The sequence below is a fragment of the Tenrec ecaudatus genome, chromosome 12, assembly GCF_050624435.1.
Source record: "Tenrec ecaudatus isolate mTenEca1 chromosome 12, mTenEca1.hap1, whole genome shotgun sequence".
Lineage (NCBI taxonomy): Eukaryota > Metazoa > Chordata > Mammalia > Afrosoricida > Tenrecidae > Tenrec > Tenrec ecaudatus.
The window spans coordinates 76,325,904-76,348,106 of NC_134541.1; the positions used below are offsets into that span (position 1 = coordinate 76,325,904).

The 22,203-nt window shown below is 38.1% G+C and overlaps 1 protein-coding gene across 2 annotated transcripts in view; it reads left to right on the forward strand.

Annotated features, from left to right (window-relative positions):
• Nucleotides 1-13,307, forward strand: part of PARG (poly(ADP-ribose) glycohydrolase) — a 155,889-nt gene extending 142,582 nt beyond the window's left edge. Inside the window, exons 17-18 of one of the 2 annotated variants that reach the window (XM_075564169.1) lie at nucleotides 11,287-11,415; nucleotides 12,232-13,304. In XM_075564169.1, coding sequence (XP_075420284.1) covers nucleotides 11,287-11,415; nucleotides 12,232-12,401 — 299 coding nt within the window. In that variant the 3' untranslated portion in view covers nucleotides 12,402-13,304. Of the gene's footprint in view, nucleotides 1-11,286; nucleotides 11,416-12,231 lie in introns of both variants that reach the window. The other variant, XM_075564168.1, reaches the window with a different exon arrangement.
• The last annotated feature ends 8,896 nt before the right edge of the window (nucleotides 13,308-22,203 follow it).

The window sequence follows — 22,203 nt, forward strand, 5'->3', positions numbered from 1 at the left end:
TTAATGAGGCCTAGTCATAGTACCTCACACATGGTGGCTATTCAGTGGGAATTGAGGTAATTTGGTAGTGTGTTAGAATCTGTCTCCATTACATTGCCACAGATATCTTTTTCCTAAAACTTGAAAATTCTCAACTATTTACAATTTGTCAATCAACTTAAAAATTGTTTTTACTCCATAATTTTTAAGCTTTTTATTTTAAAATAACTTCACTTTTATAAAAGGTGACAAAAATTGACTATAACATTTCTCCTGGTGTACCTATATGTACATACATAGTTTTACCAGGAGCATTTGTTAAAGAGACCATCTCTTCTCCATTTAATGTGTTTTGGCGCTTTGTCAAAGATCAGCTGTCTACAGATGGATGGACTTATCTGTAGGTTCTTGATTCCGTTCCATTGGTCTACAGATCTATGTCCTTGTACCAATACCAGGCTGTTTGGACTGTTGTAGCTGAATAGTAGGTTTGGGTTTTTTTTAAATAGTTCTATAGAGATATAATTTAAGATTTCATTCTATTCAGTAGTTCGATCATGTTGTGTAAAGTTGTGCAATCATTACCAAAATCAACTTCGGAACCTTTTTTCCCTCCTTGTACCCATTACTGTTGACTCCCTGCCCACCTCCCCTTCTGTCTGCCCAGGTAATTATTAATCCTGTTGCTGTCTTCATAGACCTATTCACCCAGACTTCCTCATATAGAAAAACATACAAAACAAAGACCAAAAAAAGACCCAGCAACATTAACTAAATAAGAAAACCTCAATTAAAAAGAAAGCAGAAAATATTTTTTGAAAACCAGAATAAATTCAGAATGCATCAAAAATGACGATATCTAATGCTGTTTGTGTGATATTAGGCTATGCATATCACTAGAGTAGAGTTAGTGGCGGTTTATCAGACTCAAGCCGCGCTTTCTTAACTCGCTGCCGCTGAATTGATTCTAACTGATGGCAACCACATAGAACAGAGTAGAACTGCCCATGTAGATTTCTGAGACTATTTATGGCAGTAGGAAGCCTCATCTCTCTTGATGTGCCTGGTGGTTTTGCACTGCTGGCTTTGTGGTTAGACACACAACATGTGTTGTAGCCACATAGGATTTTAGGCTCCCGCTACCATCCATAATGTTCTGCAAACTGAGTATTTAGAATTTAGGCTCTGGTAATGTTCCCTCCTTAGATCAAACAGGCTGATGTACTTCTGTGTAGACTTAGTGAGGCCTCATTTAGATGGCAACTTAAGTAGATAGTGTTGAGGTTGGGAAGTGAGAGGCCCCCATTTCCTCCTTCTTTACTACTTTGCTTATGTGGGATCTCTTCCCTTTCAAAATGAAGTTGGTTAGTACTTCTTACATATCTTGAAAGAAAGATGGTGGAATTTGGGTCAAAATTGCATTGTATCTGTAGATTGTTTTGGATAGTGACATTTTCACAATTTTAAATCTTTCGAGAGCATGGTGTTGCTTTCCTTTTATGTAGGCCTCTTTGGGGTTCTTGTGTTTGCATGAGTCTTTTATTTTTCAGGTCAGATTCTTCCTGAATATTTCCTCTTTTGAGTGGCTATTATAAAAGACACCATTTTCCTAATTTCCTTTTTAGAGTTCTCCTTGTTGGCATAAAGGAATCCAGCTGGCTTTTCTATGTGCTGTACCCTGCCAATCTGCCAAACCACTCAAGTTAGTTTGAACAGTTTTCCTGCCAGATCTTTGTTTTTTTTATGTATAAAATCATATAATTTGCAAGTAGAGTTTTACTTCTTTGCCAATTTAGAAGCCTTTAATTTTTCTTTCTTTTTTGATAGCTCTGGCTAAGACTTTTGCAGCTCAGTATTGAGTAAAAGTGATGATAAAGGGCATTCTTGACTAGTTCCTGTTAGCAGTGGAATGCTTTCAGGTTCTCTCCATTGAAAGTAATGTTGGCCTTTGGTTTATATATATGTTGCTTATTATGTTGAGGACTTTCCCTTCTAGTCCTATTATGTTATGTGTTTTTTATGAGGAATGGACATTGGAATTTGTCGAGTACATTTTCTACATCAATTGATATGATCATGTGGTTCTTTTGTTTTATTTATGTGATGGATTAATTTTTTTTATGTTGAACCATCCTTGCATAGTTGGTATTACCCCACTTGGCCAATATGTGTTACTTTTTATATGTTCTTGAATTCTTTAGGTTAAGATTTGTTGATAATTTTTACATCTATATTCATGATCCCTGGGAGCATAGTAGTTACGCATTGGACTGTGAGCCGTAAAATCAGCAGTTCAAAACCATTATTTGCCCCACGAAAGATAGTTCTGCTCTGTCATATGGGGTCACCATGAGTCGTAATTTACTCAGTGGCAATGAGCTTGGATTTTACATATGTTCATGGGGGATATTGGTCTATAATTTTCTTTTCTTAGTTTCTCTTCTTGTTTTCATATCCAGGTTATATTCCCTCCATGAAATTAATTCAAGAGTTTTCCATCTATTTCTATATGCTGGAATAATGTGAGTTGAATTGATGTCAGCTCATCTCTGAATGGTAGAATTTATTTGTAAAATTATATGGACTCACTAGCCCATAATCAAGATAAAGTGGTGGTGGTGTAATTTGGTACCATTTAGTTCTAACTCATAGAGTCCCTGTGTATAACAGAATGAAACATTGCTTACTCCTACACCTTTCTTACAATTGTTATATTTGAGCCCATTGTTGTAACCGTTGTGTCAATGTATCTTATCAAGAGTTTCCTCATTTTCACTGCCCCTATATTTTACCAAGCATGAAGTCCTTTTCCAGGATTTTTCTCTCCTGCTAACATGTCCAAAGAATGTCCAAGGAGCATTGTGGCTGTACTTCTTCCAAGAGAGATTTGGGTATTCTTTTTGAAGTCTGTGATAGCTTATATATTTTTCACCGGCACTGTAATTTAAATGCATTGATTCTCCTATGGTCTTTCTTACTCAGTGTCCAACTTTCACATGCATAGGAGGTGATTGAAAATATCATGGCTTGGATGGATCAGTACACTTGAGCCCTCAAAGTAACCTCTTTGCTTTTAAACATGTTAAAGAGGTCTTGTGCAACAGATTTACCCAGTGCAACGTGTCTTTTGACATTCAGGTTGCTGCTTTTATGAGGATTGATTATGGATCCAACCAAGATGAAATCCATGACAACTTCAATCTTTGCTCCATTTATCATGATGTCCAGTTGTGAGGATTTGGGACCTCTTTACATTAAGTTGTAGTCCATACTGAAGGCTGCAGCCCTTGATGTTTATCAGCAAGTGCTTCAAGTTCTCCTGACTTTTAACAACCAAGTTTGTGCCATCTACTTAGTGAAGGCTCTTAATAAGCCTACCACCAGTCCAAATGCCAAGTTCTTTTTCATTTAGTCCGATTTCTCTGATGATTTGCTCAGCAAACAAATTGAATAAGTATGATGAGCTGATTCTACTGAAACACATAATCTTTCTTAATTTTAAACTATACAATGTTCCCTCGTTCTGTGCTGACATGTGCCTTTTGAAATCTGTACCGGTTCCCACCCGTCTCACATCTATTCATAGTTTGCTATGATCCACATAGTGGAATGCCTTTGCATATTTAATAAAACACAACTAAACATATTTCTGGCATTCTCTGTTTTGCTTCTAACAATGGCAATGACATCTCTTACTCTACATTCTCATCTGAATTCAGTATGAATTTCTGGCAACTTCCTATCACTGTACTGTTCCAACCGTTGTTGAGTGATCTTCAGCAAGAGTTACTTGCATGTGATATCAAAGATACTGCTCTGTGCAAAAATGCCCAAATCTGTGCATTCTGTTGAGTTACCTTTCTTTGGAATGAGTGAAAATATGCATTTCTTCCAGTCAGTTGGCCAAGTTGCTCTCATCCAAATTTCTTCACATAGACAAGTGAGTGATTCCAATGTTTCATCAGGAAGTTGAAACATTTCAATTAGTATTCTGTCAATTCCTTGAGTCTTGTTTTTAGCTAATGACTTCAGTGCGGTTTGAACTTCTTCCTTCAGTACCATTGGTTCTTTTGTTTCTATCTAGTTTTAGTGACATATACTCCACATATCATACCATTTAATCAGGTATTCATATGAGAAGAGTTATGTATTCATCAACAACGTCAGTTTCAGAGCATTTCCCTCTCATATTCATGATTGTGAGCTCCTCCATTTCCCCCTGTCCTATCCTGCCATGCCTTTATGCCATTATCACGCCAGTTACTGTCTCTGTAGTTCTACCTATCCTGGATCTCATATAAGGAGAATCTTATAGAACACAAAAAGGAAGGAGAAGGGGGGGGGGATGTCAAGACAACACAGATAAAAACCTCAGTCTAAGAGAAGGCAGAAAATATTCTGAGACAACATCAAAGTGCATCATGAGGGAGATCAAACCTAACCTAATTACATCTGCTATGATCAATTGTACAATAAATGTTTTCTGTTCAATAGTAAGGCGATTCACATCCCTCAGCTTATAATCAGAGGGAATTCGCTGGATAATTAATCCATATAGAGCCCCCACATATGGATTGTGAGCTTCTAATGTCTTCCATGTTGTGGTATTGTTATGTGTCATTGAGTTTGTTCCGACCCATGGCAATGCTATGGACAACAGAACAAAGCAGCCTGGTCCTGCGCCCTCCTCACAATTGTTCTTATGCCTCAATTCATTGTGGCAGCCACACTATCAGTCCATCTCTTGAGGACTCTCCTCTTTTTTGCTGCCTATCAGCTTTATCAAACATGATATCCAGGATGATTTCTCCTCATACCATGTCCAGAGTACAGTAGAACCCCGGTACTCGACCACATCAGTACCCAACAGAATCAGATTTCAATGTAAAATGTTGAGAAAATTTTGTGTCGGAGCTCAAACAAAACATCAGAATCTGACCCATGGATGTGATTTTTGTAAACAAAAGCAGTTCGCGCTTCATTATTTGGCGTTATTAGTACATGTTGTTTAAACCTTTGACAGTTGTGTTCCAAGAGATTTGCTATAGTTTTCTTAGTTTTGTGGCTTTTTGTACTGCTTTTAGATTAAAAAACAAAACAAAACATGGTTTCTAAGAAAGAGTTTTGTGAAAAGAATCATAATGATAAGGAACTGGTTAACCATGTTACCAATATTGCTGATGGTAATTTAGTAAACCCTTTTAGAAAACAGTTAAGGAAACGCCAACAGCAGACCACAGTACACAATTTTTTTTTTTTAAAGAAAGCCAGCCAGGTCCTAGTGAAAAAAGGGCAAAAACTCCTGAAAAGCAGCTACCAGTTGCTTTTATGGAAAGAGATTTCCCTTCCAAAGAATGACTCTGTCTCTATACCTCCTCTCCACATCCGTGTCCACAGATCCAGATCCTCATCAATCTCAAGGTATGTATGGGCCATACCTTGAGTTGGTAAGAAAACTTTTTAAACGTTGTGTTTCTTATTTAAATTATATTATTTAACTTGAACCTAGTTGTTTTTAAAGTTCTGTGTAATGTTTGTATAAAAAAACAACTTTAGGGTAAAAACTTGGTAGTCGAGAACAGATTAATCCGTTTTCAGTTATTTCTTATGGGAAAAATTGATTTGGAACTCGATTGCATCGCATCCCAATGCTCCTTCTCGAACGGATTAGCCTCCAGATCTGTGGCTCTACTGTATGTAAGTCAAAGTCTCACCATTCTTAACTCTAAGGAGCATTCTTGCCACACTTCTTCCAAGACAAATTGGTTTATCCATGGTACTTTACTATTCTTCTCCAGCACCACAATTCAAATGCATCAATTCTTCTTCAATCTATTTTATTCAATGTCTAGCTTTCATATGCAAATGAGTTGGTTGAAAATACCATGGTTTGGGTCAGGCACACTTTGTTCCTCAAAGTAGCATTCTTACTTTTCAACACATTTGAGGTAGTTAGTTTATTTTGCCAACCTGGCCAATAAACACATGTGGGCTTAATTGAAGGGCAGAGGGATAAATGGCTCAGTGAGCCTCTCCTTTGGAGTTCTTGAGTCTCTTTGCTTTTTGATGGTTGGACCAGGATTTAGCTGCCTTAGCCAGTTCCTTGCTTTAGATGGCAAGGCTCACTTCCTGCTAGACATCCCTGAGGAGAAACCACAGGACCTACCCCAATGCAACCTTGGGTGCTGGAGCACCAATGTGGAGACCTCTGCCAGCGCTGAGATATTTATACATTCACTGACTCGGCTTTCCTCCTGCAGTCGGCATCATTGTGTATGTTTTGTGAGATGGAGGAGGACTTTGTGGATTGGTGTTGGACATAAGGGTTAATGCTGGACTTGTAGGCTTGGGCAGCACTGGGTTGGGATGTTTTCTTGATGTGCACTTAGCCTTTATATAAAGATCTCTCCTATACATGAATTTCTGTGGATTTGTTTCTCTAAAGTACCCAGACTAACACAACATTAAAGAAGTCTTGTGCAGCAGATTTGCCCAATTCAACTTTCTTTGATCTATTGACTACTGCTTCCATGAGCATTGATTGTGGATGCATCCAAGCAAGCCAAAATCCTTGGCAATGTCAATTATTTCTCCATTTATCATGATGGTACCTATTGATCCAATTGTGACCATTTTTATCTCTGCAGTGAGCCATGATTCCTTTTTAAAATAGAAATCCTTGATCTTCATCAGCAAGTGCTTTAAGTCCTTCTATCTTTCTGCAAGCAAGGTTGTATCACTATATCACAGGTTGTTAATAAACCTTCAGTCCTGATCTCCATTCTTCTTTATATATAATTCAGCTTCTCTGATGATTTTGAGCAAGCAGATTTAACAATATGGTGAAAGGATACAACCCTGATGCACACTTGCCTTGATTTTACAACATACATTATTCCCGTACTCCATTCACACAACTGCCTCTTGATCCATGTATAAGTTCCACAAAAGCACAATGAAGTCTTCTTGAATTCCTTTTATTCTCAAAAGTTATCCTTATTTTAATTATAGTCCAAACAGTTAAATCCAGGACAGATGAACCCCTCAGGACCAGTGGTGAGAGTGGCAATACCAGGAGGGTGGAGCGAAGGTGAGAGAAAGGGGAAACAGATTACAAGGATCTACATATAACCTCCTTCCTTTGAGACAGACAGCAGAGAAGTGGGTAAAGGGAGAGGTCGGACGGTGTAAAATATGACAAAATAATAATAATTTATAAATTATCAAGGGTTCATGGGGGTCAGGGGACCGGGGAGGGAGGGGAAAAATGAGGAGCTGATATCAAGGGCTCAAGTAGAAAGCAAATGTCTTGAGAATGATGAGGGCAACAAATGTCCAAATGTGCTTAACACAATGGATGTATGTATGGATTGTGATAAGAATTGTACGAGACCCCAATAAAATGATTTAATGATTAAAATAAATAATTAAAAATAAAAGAAGCATACACAGTAGAAGACAAAATAGATGCCTTGACCTATTAAAAATAAAATAACTGCAAAGCAATGAAGTCCCCAGGGAATACCAAAAAAAGACTTTGGAGCCAGAGCATGGTACCCCATCAGTGTTTTCGATCAGAAAACACTCCTAAAGGTCAACACACAGACTTGGAACTATTTATAGGCTTTTCTTTTTTTGTGGTTGGTTTTGTTGTTGTTAGGGGTTTTTTTGTTTTGTTTTGCTCTGTCTTGTTTTTGTGCTTATTACTATCTCTGTGTATTCACTAGATAAGATTAGCAAAATAAACCATACGGAGGAGAAAACAGACAGCAGAAAAGTGGGTGAAGGGAGACATCGGTCAGTGTAAGACATGAAAAAATAATTTATAAATTATCGAGCGTTCATGAGGGAGGACAGGAGGGAAGAAAAAAATAATCGGCTCAAGTAGAAAGAAAATGTTTAGAAAATGATGATGGCAACATGTACAAATGCTTGACACAATAGATGTATGTGTGGATTGTGATAAGAATTGTACAAGCCCCAATAAAATAATTAAAATAAATATATAAATAAAAATAATAAACACTGTGCCCACAAAATTAAGAAAGAAAGCAGATGGCTGTGAGGGGCAGGGCACCCACTATTGGTCAGCATTCTCTTTGAGGTACAGAACTCACGGGGATGAGATACTTATCCTGGATCAAGGGTTTTTTTGTTTGTTTCTTTTGTTTTTTACTTCTTTATTATCTGAGGAAGGGCACCTGATCTGAAGTAGTTTGTGCCAACTCAGATGGTAACTGGAAGAAGTTATTTCAGGCCCAGCGAGCAGCTATGGCAGGGCAGTTGGTAACAAGAGTATTTCCCACCAGAATGGAGTTGATCATGGAGTAGGTGTATCTGTGTATCCTGGGTCTAATGAGGGTTTGTTCATGCACCTACAGATTAGGGGTTGTGCACCCTGCACCGGATTCAGGAGTGCAAGGCTCCAACCTCAGGCAGAGCAAGGGAATCAAGGGGGTAGGAGGGGATGGGATTTCTGGTCACCAGGAAGATGTGGGGAACAAATTAGGATTCCTCTTTTCATCTTGCTAGCCTCAGTGTTCCCGCCTGTTGTCTGATTGGCATGCTGCCTACAAAATTCAAAGTGGCCATGCTGCATCCGGCTAGCTAATCATTCTCCATCGGTCTCTTCTCGGGCTCGTTCTGTCCTTCTCGTACACCAAAACCAAACTCACTGCCCTGGAGTCAATGCCAACTCATAGCAATTCTGTGCAACAGGAGAGAACTGCTCCTGTGGGTTTCCGGGAATAGAAGGTCCCAACTTTCTCCCTTGGAGTGGCTGGTGGTTTTGAACTGCTGACCTTGCAGGTCATAGCCAAATGCACAACCACTACAGTGCTTGGGCTATCCTTTTCACCAAAACTCAGGGTTCCAGAATTATGATCGCTATCCGTTTTAGTAGGTTCCTTATGCCTTTGATGTAGAAGGTCTGTGTACATGTCTGTTTCACCACCTTGCTGGAAGTCCTCCACCGTACGATGATTAAATCTGTAAATGTACTGTGACACAGTAATCTGTTACTTATATCCCAGCTTTGTCAGATTACTTAATATTTTTAGTAATATTCATCCTCTCTAGTACCAGATTCAGTCTAGAGTCAGGTATGACATTTAGTTGTCATTTCTTTTAGCTTAGGTGGCGTCATGGCTTATCCACTAACCCACCAGGAGCTCCATGGGGAAAAAAGTGAAGCTGTTTGCTTCTGTCAAGACTTAAAGTCCAGGAACCAACGAAGCAGTCCTGCGCCTTTAGGGCCACTGTGACTTAGAATCAACTACGGCAGTTAGCGGTTTGCTCTTTTAGCTTCCCGTTTTTCCCCAAATCCCTCTTGAACTGTGTATTGGCACTTTGCTAGTTATGAAGCACAAAGATACTTAGACTCTCATGTTGTTTTTTTTGCTGTCTAGTTGGATCCTACTCATGATACCTCCCGGCATGCAGAGTAGACCTGCTTCATAGGATTTTCTAGGCTGTGACCTTTTTAGAAGCAAATTTCTAGGCCTGCCTTTTGAGGCAGCTTTGGGTGGGTTCAAACGGCCAACCTTTTAGTTAATACTCGACACCTTAGCCATTTGTACTACTGAGAGACACCTTAGGCTCCTTTTTAACTACTAGTATTTTCCTCAGCCTATTATATATTTCCACAATGGATTTTTATGACATTGACGTTTTAGAAGACTTTAGTGTTCTTCATTTTTATTTTGTCTAATGTATCTTCATCATCAGGTTGAGGTTGTACATCCTTAGTAAGAACCTGCACAGGTGATGTTTTAGCATCACATCTAGAGGTATTTGTTGCCTATCTAACCCCAATGAATATGTACCGTTTGGTCAGCCAGTCAAAATATTGTCCCATTTTTCCACTGTATACTTTGTGTTTTTTCTTTATTACAATTTATGGGAAGACACATTGAGAAAAATTTCCCCTGGATTTAGCATCCTTTGGCCCGATCCATTCTTTCTCGTGCTGCTTGCAAAATAATGATGTTTTCAGTTCTAATACGCCCTCTATATTTACCAGTGAATCCTTCTGTCCACTGTAAGCAAGAACTTCTCTCCTTATTTAGTTTTCTATCTATCTATTGTCAATGTGGACTCAGAATGTCATATTTTTTTCATCTGTGTAGATTTATTAACTCTTCTTAGTATTTTTGGTTGTATCCTCTCATCATACTTATTCAGCATATATGCTGAGCAAATAATCTGAGAAACTGTATTATATAAAGAAGAATGCCACAACAGGACTGGAGGAAGATTTATTAACAACCTTCAATATGCAGGTGACGCAGCCTTGCTTGTTGAAAGTCAGGAGGGCTTGGAACAATTGCTGGTAAAGATCAAGGATGTCAGCCTTCGGTACAACTTTATATTTACAACTCAATATAAAGAAAACCTTTATATATCGTCAGAATTGGACCAGTATATAACATAATGATAAATGGAGAAAAGATTCAAGCTGTCAAGTATTTCTTCTTGCTTTGGTCCAAGTTTCAGAATTGCTTTGCATAAGTTAACTACATTAAACCTAGTGAAAAGAATTAGGGATTTGCTTACAATTCTTTGCTCTTTGCCCATGTCTGAGAGTATGAAGTCAAAGAATTTTTTATCTTGAGATTAAGATTATAAAGGAAACTAATTTTTTGAAACATACTTCAGGCTTAGTAATTTCTAACTTTGACTCCCAGGGACAGTGGTTCTCAGCCATTTACACACTCAAGCACACCTGCTACCATTCAGTGCCCCAAGTAACACTGATCACATGTTAGTGATTGCGGTGGAGGAGGAAGTGTTGGCAGAATGAGGGCGTGCTCTTCAGGGTGGCTTTCGAGTTTATAAAAGCATTCAAATATCCCAAGTTTATTGGTTAAAGAAACGAATATGCTCCTGTGAGACAGAGACCTGTGACGTTAATAAGATAAAATAATTAAAACAATATAGTTCCAAATTAATTTTTAAATGCATTCAGACATTATATACAAGTAAAAATATATATGCATCACTTTTTTAAAAAAATCTTGTATTCATCTGGAATTGTTTCTTTCTTTCTAGTGCCACAATTACACTCAAATATACCTTTCTTTATCTGTGACCCAGAAAAGCACCTGTGTAGAAATTCTTTTGTTTTTGATGCCTGCGGCAGCATATCTGAAAAGTCATACAACTAGATGATTTACGGCCATTTCCATTAACGTGTATATTGGGCATATAAATCTTTAATTCAGGATTCAGCTTGGCACACCTGGAAAGACCAAACGGCATCCTGATGGAAAGTATTATATACAGCCTTGTCTTTTCTCTTTTCTACAGCCTTAATACAGATACTGGCAGCTGCTGCTGCTGAACGAGATGTGGTTTATTTCACCTTTGGGGATTCAGAATTGATGAGAGACATTTACAGCATGCACACTTTCCTGACAGAGAGGAAACTGACTGTTGGTAAGTAGGAGATCACCCTGACACTTGGTATCTAAATGGATTGTGCACTGACTAGAAGGAACACTTGCTAAATCTGGATGGATCATATGCCTAAGAACAAATGGAAAACATGGCTCTGAATAAGGAGCACAAAGCCCTTAGAAGACGAGCATTGTCATAGTCCTATTTATTCTACTCTGGAAAAGTTTTATTTAAGATCTTGAATGAATATGTCAGCTTATTAAAATAAGGGAAAGAAGCTGGAATTTCTAGTTTGATATACAGGAAAAAAAGAGAGGAAAGATGGTGAGGGTAAGTTCCAATTTAAGAGGCTTAATTCTGAGTTATATTTATCAGCCGCACAGTTTTCTCCACTGGACTTGAAAGACCTTGTTACCTCAGGAGCTGAAGGTGTCAGTAGGGATGACGTGAACTCCCAAAATGAGTCAGGGCGCCTGTTTTAATCATTATCTACTACATAGCTTTTTAGAAGTGTTTTTAAAATATTTAACTTTATGTCAAGAAATCCTTTCAAGTATATGAAATTCATGTTACATTTTCTAAAGCTAGATTTGGCCAAATGCTATTTAGATTAAGAAAAAAACTGGAGTCCTTTCTTGTATTTTTTCCCCATCTATACATTTTAATGTCCAGTGTGTCCTGATGATACTTTAGAATAAACATTGGACTACTACCTGCATGGTCAGCATTTCAAATCCACCAGCTGCTCTGATTAGTTTTGCTCTGTTCTATAATGTTGCTGAGTCAGAATCAATTCAATGCCAGTGGGTTTGGTTTGTTTCTTACTTTAATATGAAAATCAATTTGTCTCTCCAGGGGATGTGTATAAGCTGTTACAACGATATTACAATGAGGAATGCAGAAGCTGTTCCACTCCTGTTCCAGATATCAAGTTGTATCCGTTCATATACCATGCTGTTGGCTCCTGTGCAGAGATCACTAACCAGCCTGGGAAAGGACAGGAACCTAAGGAACTGAGGGAATAGTAGCATCTCCTTTCACCTTGCGGTAGAAAGGTTCTGTTTGGGTTGTTAGAGATAATATATGAATGGATTTAACTTAACATAAATGTGTATATAATTCACATTTTAGTAAAGGATGCAATCTGTATACATAGAATTTTCAGTATGTACTATGAAGCCCCCATTATCCTGGCTTACATGGGCTTAGATGTATTTTGTTTCCATTTTCTTCTATTTCTGTCTTCATTCTTTGATTTCTCTTTTTCTTGCCCATCAGAGTTGCTGTGAAAGACTCTGCTCAGTCCTGTCAAGTCTCTTATTGATGCCTATGTATAATACCAAATGCCTCTACAATTAGCAGATGCCAGTGATTGCAGGGAATTCGTTGAAATCCAAGAAGTTCTGTAACCAATTTTGCTAAGGTGTTACCCTGTGCGCCTTTTATCCCAAGTCTTGTGATTGCATTATTTAAGATTTTAAATTTTGAAAATTAGCAGTTGGGCTTACTCTCACCAACCCCAAGTTTTCATACCTCTCATTTGATGCAAAGCTAGATTAAGATCACTTCTGTATTGAAAAAAGAGGGAGTTCTGGAAATAGTTTGATTTTCAGACTTTACCTATTATGGTTATCCTTTCCCTCCAACCACTTTTTCTTGATGCTATTGGAAACTGACCAAGCTGGAAACCAATGTAGAATAAAAAAGAGTTTTCTCCATGTAATGTAAGGAAAACAGATTCAAGAGTATTGAAGGGTTTTTGTTTGTTGAGATTACTTTTCTTTTTAAATTGAGATTAGTGTTTGTTCTGTGGTGCTCCAAGCATATTCATATAACCAAAGTGTGGGAACTACATGTTGATTTGTACATATTGATGTTTCTCTGGTATTGAAAAGTTATATAGTTAATAAATTTTTACTAAAAAATCATTTGTCAGAAACTCCCATATATTTATATTTGATATATAAATAAATATTCTTTAACTGTATCTATATGTAAGCAAATGCGATTTAAGTAAAACTGCAATGACAGAAAATCATTAGGTTTAGGCTTTATCAAGGGCTCTGTTTAAAATCCATTATTTGTAATTGGGTTAATTTAAAATTGGCAACAATAAATAAGTATGTCTTTCAGAGGTTAAAGTGAAAGCCGATTGAAGACAAGGCGGGTGCATAAGGAAATGTGAAGAAAGCTGATGGTGCCCAGCTATCGAAAGATACAGTGTCAGGGGTCTTAAAGGCTTGAAGATAAACAAACGGCCATCTAGCTGAGAAGCAACAAAGCCCACATGGAAGAAGCACACCAGCCTGTGTGATCATAAGGTGTCAATAGGATCAGGTATCAGGCATCAAAGAACAAAAAATCATATCATTGTGAATGAAGAGGAGTGTGGAGTGGAGACCAAAAGCCCATCTGTAGGCAACTGGACATCCCCTTACAGAGGGGCCGCGGGTAGGAGACAAGCCAGTCAGGGTGCAGAGTAGCAATGATGCAACATACAGCTTTCCTCTAGTTCTTTAATGCTTCCTCCTCCCCACGATCATGATCCCAACTCTACCTTACAAATCCGGCTAGACTAGAGGATGCGCACTGGTACAGATAAGAACTTGAAACCCAGGGAATCCAGGACAGATAAACCTCTCAGGACCAATAATGAGAGTAGCGATACCAGGAGGGGAAGAGGAAGGTGGAATAGAAAGGGGGAACCGATTACAAGGATCTACATATAACCCCCTCCCTTGGGGATGGACAACAGAAAAGTGGGTGAGGGAGATGCTGGACAGTGTAAGACATGAAAAAAATGATAAATTATCAAGGGTTTGTGAGGGAGTGGGGGCAGGGAGAGAGGGGAAAATGAGCTGATACCGAGGGCTCAAGTAGAAAGCAAAAGTTTTGAGAATGATGAGGGCAACAATGTGCTTGACACATGAATGTATGTATGGATTGTGATAAGAGTTATACAGCCCCCAATACAATGATTTTCAAAAGGAAAAAAAGAGAGAAAGCCAATATCAAGTCTGTGTGGAAAATAGAGTTTAATCAACAAAGCACTTACTCAGGTTTTGAGAATAATCCCGAACATACTACTAAAGGACTTAGGTAGGTCATCCAAGCTCCTGTTATCAGTACTGGCAGGGAAAAATGAGCCCTTAGTCAGTGTCTAAAGCAGTGGTTCTCAACCTTCCTGATGCCAAGACCCTTTAATACAGCTCCTCATGTTGTGGTGATCCCCAACTATAAAATTATTTTCATTGCTACTTCATAACTGTAATTTTGCTACTGTTATGAATCCAGTGACCCCTGTGAAAGGGCCATTTGACCCTCAAAGGGGTCGCAACCCAACAGGTTGAAAACCACTGTTCTAGTGCTTGTTGGTTGTGTAGAAATTGAGAGGATAAAGGGATTTCCTGCTTAAAGTCGGTCAGTTGTCTTTGACAATTTCTTTATGATTACAAAAGGATTTTAATCATTTTCCCAAATGCAAAGAGTCTGTTTTATATCTACTAGTCTTAAAATCTTTTTCCTTTAACTCAGGCAAATCATAAAAGTGCTCATGGTAATATTTCATTGCTTTACTTTTCCTATTGTTATATTCTTCTCTTCAGTCTCAAGACTAGGAGAACATTTCTTTAAAACAAATGGTGTGGTTCTTGTAGTTGAGAAGTCATCAAATCAAGGTAAAAAGACCACAAAGTCTAATATTCCAGAACACAGAAGCCAAGTGTTGTATCTTGGTGTTGAATAGGGGTGCTAGCTAATCAATTTATTTAGCGGCCCTTCTTGCTATTAAAGGAATTCCAAAAATAAAACCTGACTAGTTCTTTGTCCTAGTTGCTTACACACATGGAGCATGAAGGCCATGAATGTCTTGAGGAAAACAGAGAAAATATGATTAGTTTCTCCTTAAAGGCCCTCCAGCGGAGGGAAAATCAGACATTAAAATAATGTTTGTTTATACACTGAGATATTTAACAAAATTTTCTTTTATTTGATATTTATTTTCTCATGTTATTTGCCCCTCTTTTTTCTAATCTACATAGATAAGAAAAGACATTTTTAGTTTAGAATCTTTGGATTTTTTTTTTACATTTTATTAGGGGCTCATACAACTCTTATCACAATCCATACATATACATACATCAATTGTATAAAGCACATCTATACATTAATCTTTGGATTTTTAATACAGCTCACTTGCTTTTCACTTTCTGGCTCACTCAAATTTATGACAGTTTCAATCTCCTGTGTGGATAAACTATGTGGAATAATGGAGAGAGATGAAATTTTAAATCACGACAAGTTGGATTCAGATACCAGCAACATACCTTGCTAACATTTTGAGCTTGTTGAAATAAACTGAATTTTGGAACCTTATCTCTCTCAAAAACTGAGTTCGTCACACCTGCTAGGATATAATCTGTATAAAACATCACATGAAAGGTCTGACACATAGTTGGTGTTCAGTAAGTGACAGCTATTATTATAGTTGATTATGGAACATTGTGGAATATCTGTGTGTTAGGCTCTATGCTAGTTACTTCACAGTTCAGTCCGTTTTCAGATGCGCTAACAAATGCTCCAAAATTAGGGCATACCATCTTAGTCTCCAGGGTTCAGTAGACATCTGGTTCCGTGACAAGTTCTTGGTATAGCTATTCTTTATCCTAAATGCATAGTTATTATCAAGGGTACATTAAATTGTATCTGAGAAACTTATTCTGTTGTTGGCTAAAGTGGCATTTATGACAGGCGTATACCCAAATCAGTACTTAAACATGAGATTAAAAAGGAAATCTAACCAGTCCCATGATTGCTATACCAGGTACTTCTTACCAATATATATTGCTTTAGAAGCCAAGTAAGTTGTCACTCCAAAATTATAATTGGGTGAAGAATTATTAGGCTGTATTCTTGAAAAATCTTTAACAGGAAGAGGGTATTCTGTATGTTCGTGTTTTTGTTTTTTCATGTATGAGTAGGGCCTTACTCTAGTTTACCCACTTTAGAGTATGTATGCATCATTATATCAAGACTGTGGATACTGCCCCAACCTTCGAGCTTCAGGAAAGGAGAGACTGCCTTTGTGGGAGATGTCACAATGCGATGTTTACGAAAGCTACTAAAATCGACTGAACTACTGCTGTGCTTCTTTCTAGTTTCAGACCAACCTTGACCTCCTAAACAGATCCTATTCAGCTCTCACAACCAAATGTCTGCCAAGCTTATCAAAACTGTGGTGTTCATCTGATACTGGTTTTATTTTTCCTGACTTTTATTTTTAAATTGAGGTCATAATGATTTTTAATTGGGGAAAAGAGGTCTGTGTAACTGTTTACATGATTTTTTTAAAAGAAGAGAACTAAGAAATTCTAAGTCTTTTTCCCCCCCCTCAAATTATAATGCCACTTTGACAGAAATAGACAGGACCCAGGCTATCAAGTTTTGTTTGATTTCCCGTTTTCCTTTAAGGGTTATTTCAGACATCAAAAAAGAGAAAGACTAATGGCCTTCCATGTACCCATCTTCAACAAGTATGGATGCATCATGGCAAGTCTTATTGTTTATGTATTCTTACCTACTTGTTATCATTAGGTTCCAATGCATAGCGGCCCTATGTACAACAGAAAAAAACATCTCCCAATCTTGCACCATGTTCAGTTCTTATGTTTAATGAGCCCAGTGCTGCACACACTTTGTCAATCTATCTTGTTGAGGGGCCTTCTTTTTTGTTTCCCTTACCAAATTCTTTTGAATTTCATCCCAGGCATATTTCAACTATAAATCAATATGTTTCTATAAGACTTGACCAACAACATATCACACATACATCAAAATAATAGCAATGGGGCTTTAGATCCTAACAGATAGCTTAGTAGACATAATTTCCCCTATATCTTATACAAAGTACAGACAAATACAATGGGTATTTTTCATAAAACAGAAGATTCTGAAAAGTAGAGAAAAGAAGGCAGACTGTCAAGGAACTTAGAAACCAAAAGATAATACTGTGGTTACTTCTCTGGGTCTTATTGCCTCATAGGTCCCAAACATGTTCTTGCAGACGCTGGCAACCCCAAAATGCTAACAGTAGACCAGAAACTCCTAAGGGAAACCTGTTCATGAGACAACGGACAAGGAAGGGGACAACTTACAGAAAACATATTATAACTTACAGTTATAATAATTCTAACAAAAACACAGAAAACAACATGCATGCCCCACTCATTACAGCAGCAGAAACACCTTGGAGAACCTAATGAAGCATCCCAACTTAGACTCAGACCTTTCACCTATCTCCAGAGTCAACAGTGGCTGATTTAAAGACTTAGATTTCCATTCTTATATGGCTGTACTAGAAACCCCCATTGAGGCAAGGTCAGAGGAGACCTGCTAAAACACGTGATTTAAATAATATCCAGAGTCTTATATTACCCAGAATTACCAGGTTTGATTTTTAAAAATCACTTGTCATGCCAAAAAATATTTTGAATGGAAGAGAACCAAGAGACCCAAATCAAAGATGACACAATGTAAGAATTGTCTGATAATGATTTCAAAGTGGCCATCACTAAAATGCAATGAGCAATTACAAACACACTGTAAAAAGAAAAAGCAGTCTTTTCACAAAGAAATAGAAGATAGAAGGAGAACCAGATGGAAATTTTAGGATTAAAAAATACAATAACTAAAAATTGACTTAATTCAATGGATGAGCTCAACAACAGAATGGGGAATACAGATGAAAGAAGTGTTGAACTTCATAACAGAACAATATAAATTCGCCCATCTCAATAGCAGGGATGACATAGACTGAAAAATAAACAGCCTCAGGTACATAAGAGAAACAAAAGATGACCTAACATTCATGTCACTGGAGTTGCAAAAGGAGAGGAGAGATTTAGTGCGTCTGAAATAATTTGTAATTCCCAAATTTGATAGAACAATCCAAGTTTAGTGAACCCCAAACATGATCAATCCAAAGGAATCTATACTAGAACACATTGTACTCAAAATAATGAAAAGAAAAGGCAGCCTGAGGGAGGCAGGGCACCCTAGGGCTGATAGAAATGATAAATTACCAATAGAACAAACAATTCAAGATAGATTTCTCATAAGATATCATTGAAGCCAGAAACATCAGGCACATTTTCTATTTCTGAAATAAAACATGTGAACTCAAATCTACATCCAGCGAAAATATCCTTTAAGAATGAAGGGAAACCCAAAAATGGGCAAAGGACACTTCATCAAAGAGGACATTCTAGCAGCTAACAAATATATGAAAAGATACTTTCAGTCATTAGCCATTGAAAGTTTACCAAACTTATTTGGCATACTGCTTCCTTTTCAGGGAGGGAAAAAAAAATATTCAGTGTCCCTTTGACAATTAAAAACTTTTGTACAATAGCCCATAATCCAGGATAAAATGTAGGTATCTGCTTTTGGAGTCCCGTGAATTGTTCCAGGAGGTGCTATCACCCACTTGGGGAAACCCTGCCAATAAAAACTCCTGCAAAATGACAATAATAAAAAACAGAAAACAAATGCTTGTGGTGATGTGAAGAGATTGAAACCCTGATATATTACTGGTAGGGTATGGGAAATAATATGGTGCTTCCACATAAACTGGAAATTGAAATACCTTCCAATCCAATTCTTCTGGGTATAAGAGGTAAAATTCCAGTGATGAAAGCAGAAATATGTACACCTATGTTCGTTGCTACATAATTCAAAATAACAAAAGATGGAAATAACCCATATGTTCATCAACAGGCGAATGGATAAAGCAAACAGCAGTACGTGCATGCAATGGAATACTATGCAACTATAAAGAATGGGTCTATGAAATACTTTTAATATGGATGAATCTAGAGAATTCTAGATTCTACATGCTGAGTAAAGTAAGTTAACCAAAATGACAAATATATGGTCCTACTATTATGAAAAAATTAAAAATAGATATTCACACAAAAGCAGTGTTTTGATGTTTACCAGGGATGTGAGTCAAAGGAAAAGGAACCACTCTAGTTAGTAGACACGTGTTAGTTTGAGTGATAGTGAAGACATGACCAAATATGGGTAGAATAGCACAACATATCCAAGGTAAATAAAAGATACTATGAAGTACATAAGAGAAAAAGGACAATATGGATACATGCTAAATACAATTTTGCAGCACAACAAATGGCAACCAACAAATATGTCAGCAGTTGCATGGATAGATGTGGGTGTAAATATTGGTATAGAAAGCCATACACAAGTAAATGCATGGCCATGTACAGCTAGACATACCTGTAGACATATACAAAAGAAAAAGAGAAAACCCTCATTGCCATCAGTTAGTTGATTCTGACTCATAGCAACCCACAAGATGGTAGAACTGTGGTATTCTAATACTATAATTCTTTATGGGAGTAGAAAGCTTTATTTATCCTGTGGAGTAGCTGGGGATTTAGAGCTGCTGACCTTGCAGGTAGCAGCCCAACACGTAAGCACTATACCACCGGTGCTCTTGGTATATGTACAAGCGAGCTTCAAAGAGTTCATGGAAAAATCAGTCTTGAAGCCCTCTCGTGCACATTGTATGAGCTGCATTTATATCCATACATATGACAAATCATAGTTACAGGATCATCTTAGACATATTCAAATGAATCTTTGAATTAGTTTACTGGGTTAGAAGGCTTAGAACCATAGTCTTATAGGACAATTTAGTTGATTGGACTAACATTCACAAAGAATATTCTATGGCCAGCCCCACTATGAGATATGACATCCTCCACATAGCTGGCCCTACTTTGAGACATGACATCCCTCACTGAGCCATAGCCCTACAGGAGACACAGTGTGAGAATTGTGCCCGACCTGATCCCGCCACACCAAGACAAAACACTAAGGGGGTGCAATAGAACAGCAAGGGAATGGAGCTGCGAGGTCCCCAGGGAATGCTAAAGGTGGGCTTTGGGGCCAGGGCATGGTGCCCCAAAAGATTGGACTGGAAAACACTCCTAAAGGTCAAAAAACAATCCTTGAACTAACTACAAGCTTTTCTTTCTTGCTGTGTTTTTTTTTTGTCACTGCTTTGCTGTTGTTGTTTTGTTGTATATTGTCGCTTGGTGTTGCTCTCTCTTGTTTTTGTGCATGTTATTATCTCCGCAGGTCTGTCTAAATAAGATAGGCTGGTTGAACTATCTGCAGGAGAAAACAATGCGACCGACAGTTCCAGTGGTACATGGGAGAGGGGGAGGTGGAGGGAAAGGTAGTGGTGTTAACAAACCCAGGGACAAGGGTACAAATCGGTAATCCAAATCGGTGGTGAGGAGGGTGTAGGAGGCCTGGTAGGGCGTGATCAAGGGTAGTGTAACCAAGAGGAATTACTGAAACCCAAATGAAGACTGAGCATGATAATGGGACAGGAGGAAAGTCAAAGTAAATAGAGGAAAGAGCTAGGAGGCAAAGGCATTTATAGAGGTCAAAATAAAGGCATATACATATGCAAAAACATATATGAGGATAGGGAAATAGACGTGTGTATATATTGATAGGTTTAATATTCGGTAGCAGAAGGACATTGGGCCTCCACTCAAGTACTCCCTCAATGCAAGAATACTTTCTTCTATTAAATTGGCATTCTATGATGCTTACCTTCCCGACACAACTGCAGAAGACAAAGTGGGTGAATAAGCAAATGTGGTGAAGAAAGCTGAGGGTGCCCGGCTATCAAAGAGATAGCATCTGGGACCTTAGAGGCTTGAAGGTAAACTAAGCAGTTATCTAGCTCAGAAGCAACAAACCCCACCGGGAAAAAACACACGAGCCTGTGTGATCACAAGGTGTCAAAGGGATCAGGCATCATCAGAACAGAAAATCTTATGGTAAATGATGGGGGGAGTGCGGAGTGGAGACCCAAAACCCATTTGTAGGTCACTGGACATCCCCTTACAGAAAGGTCTTGGGGAGGAGACAGCCAGTCATGGTGTGATGTAGCAACGTTGAAACATACAATTTTCCTCTAGTTCTTAAATGCTTCCTCTTCCCCAGTATCATGATCCCAATTCTCTCTTACAAATCTGGCTAGACCAGAAGATGTACACTGGTACAGATAGCAATTGGAAACAGGGAATTCAGGAAGAATGATCCCTTCAGGACCAGTGGTGTGAGTGGTGATCCTGGGAGGATAGAGGGAGAGTGGGTTGGAAAGGGGGAACCGATTACAAGGATCTACATGTCACCTGCTCCCTGGGGGGACGGACAACAGAAAAGTAGGTAAAGGGAAACGTCAAACAGGGCAAGCTATGACAAAATAAATTTATAAATGATCAAATAATTTATAAATTATCAAGAGTTCATAGGGGGAGCAGGGAGGGAGGGGAAAAAATGAGGACCTGATGCCAGGGGCTTAGGTGGAGAGCAAATGTTTTGAGAATGATGAGGGCAGTGAATGAACAAATGTGCTTTACACAATTGATGTGTCCCTAATACAATGATTCAAAAACATTCTACATCCTGGATTAGCTAGTAATATCTCGAATCTTAAAAGCTTACGAATCACCATCTAAGATAAAACTGTCGAGTCTCTACTCATATGAAGCAAAAGAATAAAGGTAATAAAAAACTCAAAGAAGAAACAGGATCAATAATCCACAGGAACCATAGCCTTCTCTAACCTGAGACAAGAAGAAATGGTGTGTAACTGCCACTACCAATCATCCTGACCAGTGACACAGTACAAGGTCAAGATAAAATGGGAGGAAAATGTAGACCAAAAGTCAAATTCCTTTAAAAAGAAGATAATGACCACCAGACTATTAGACCACTAAAAATTAG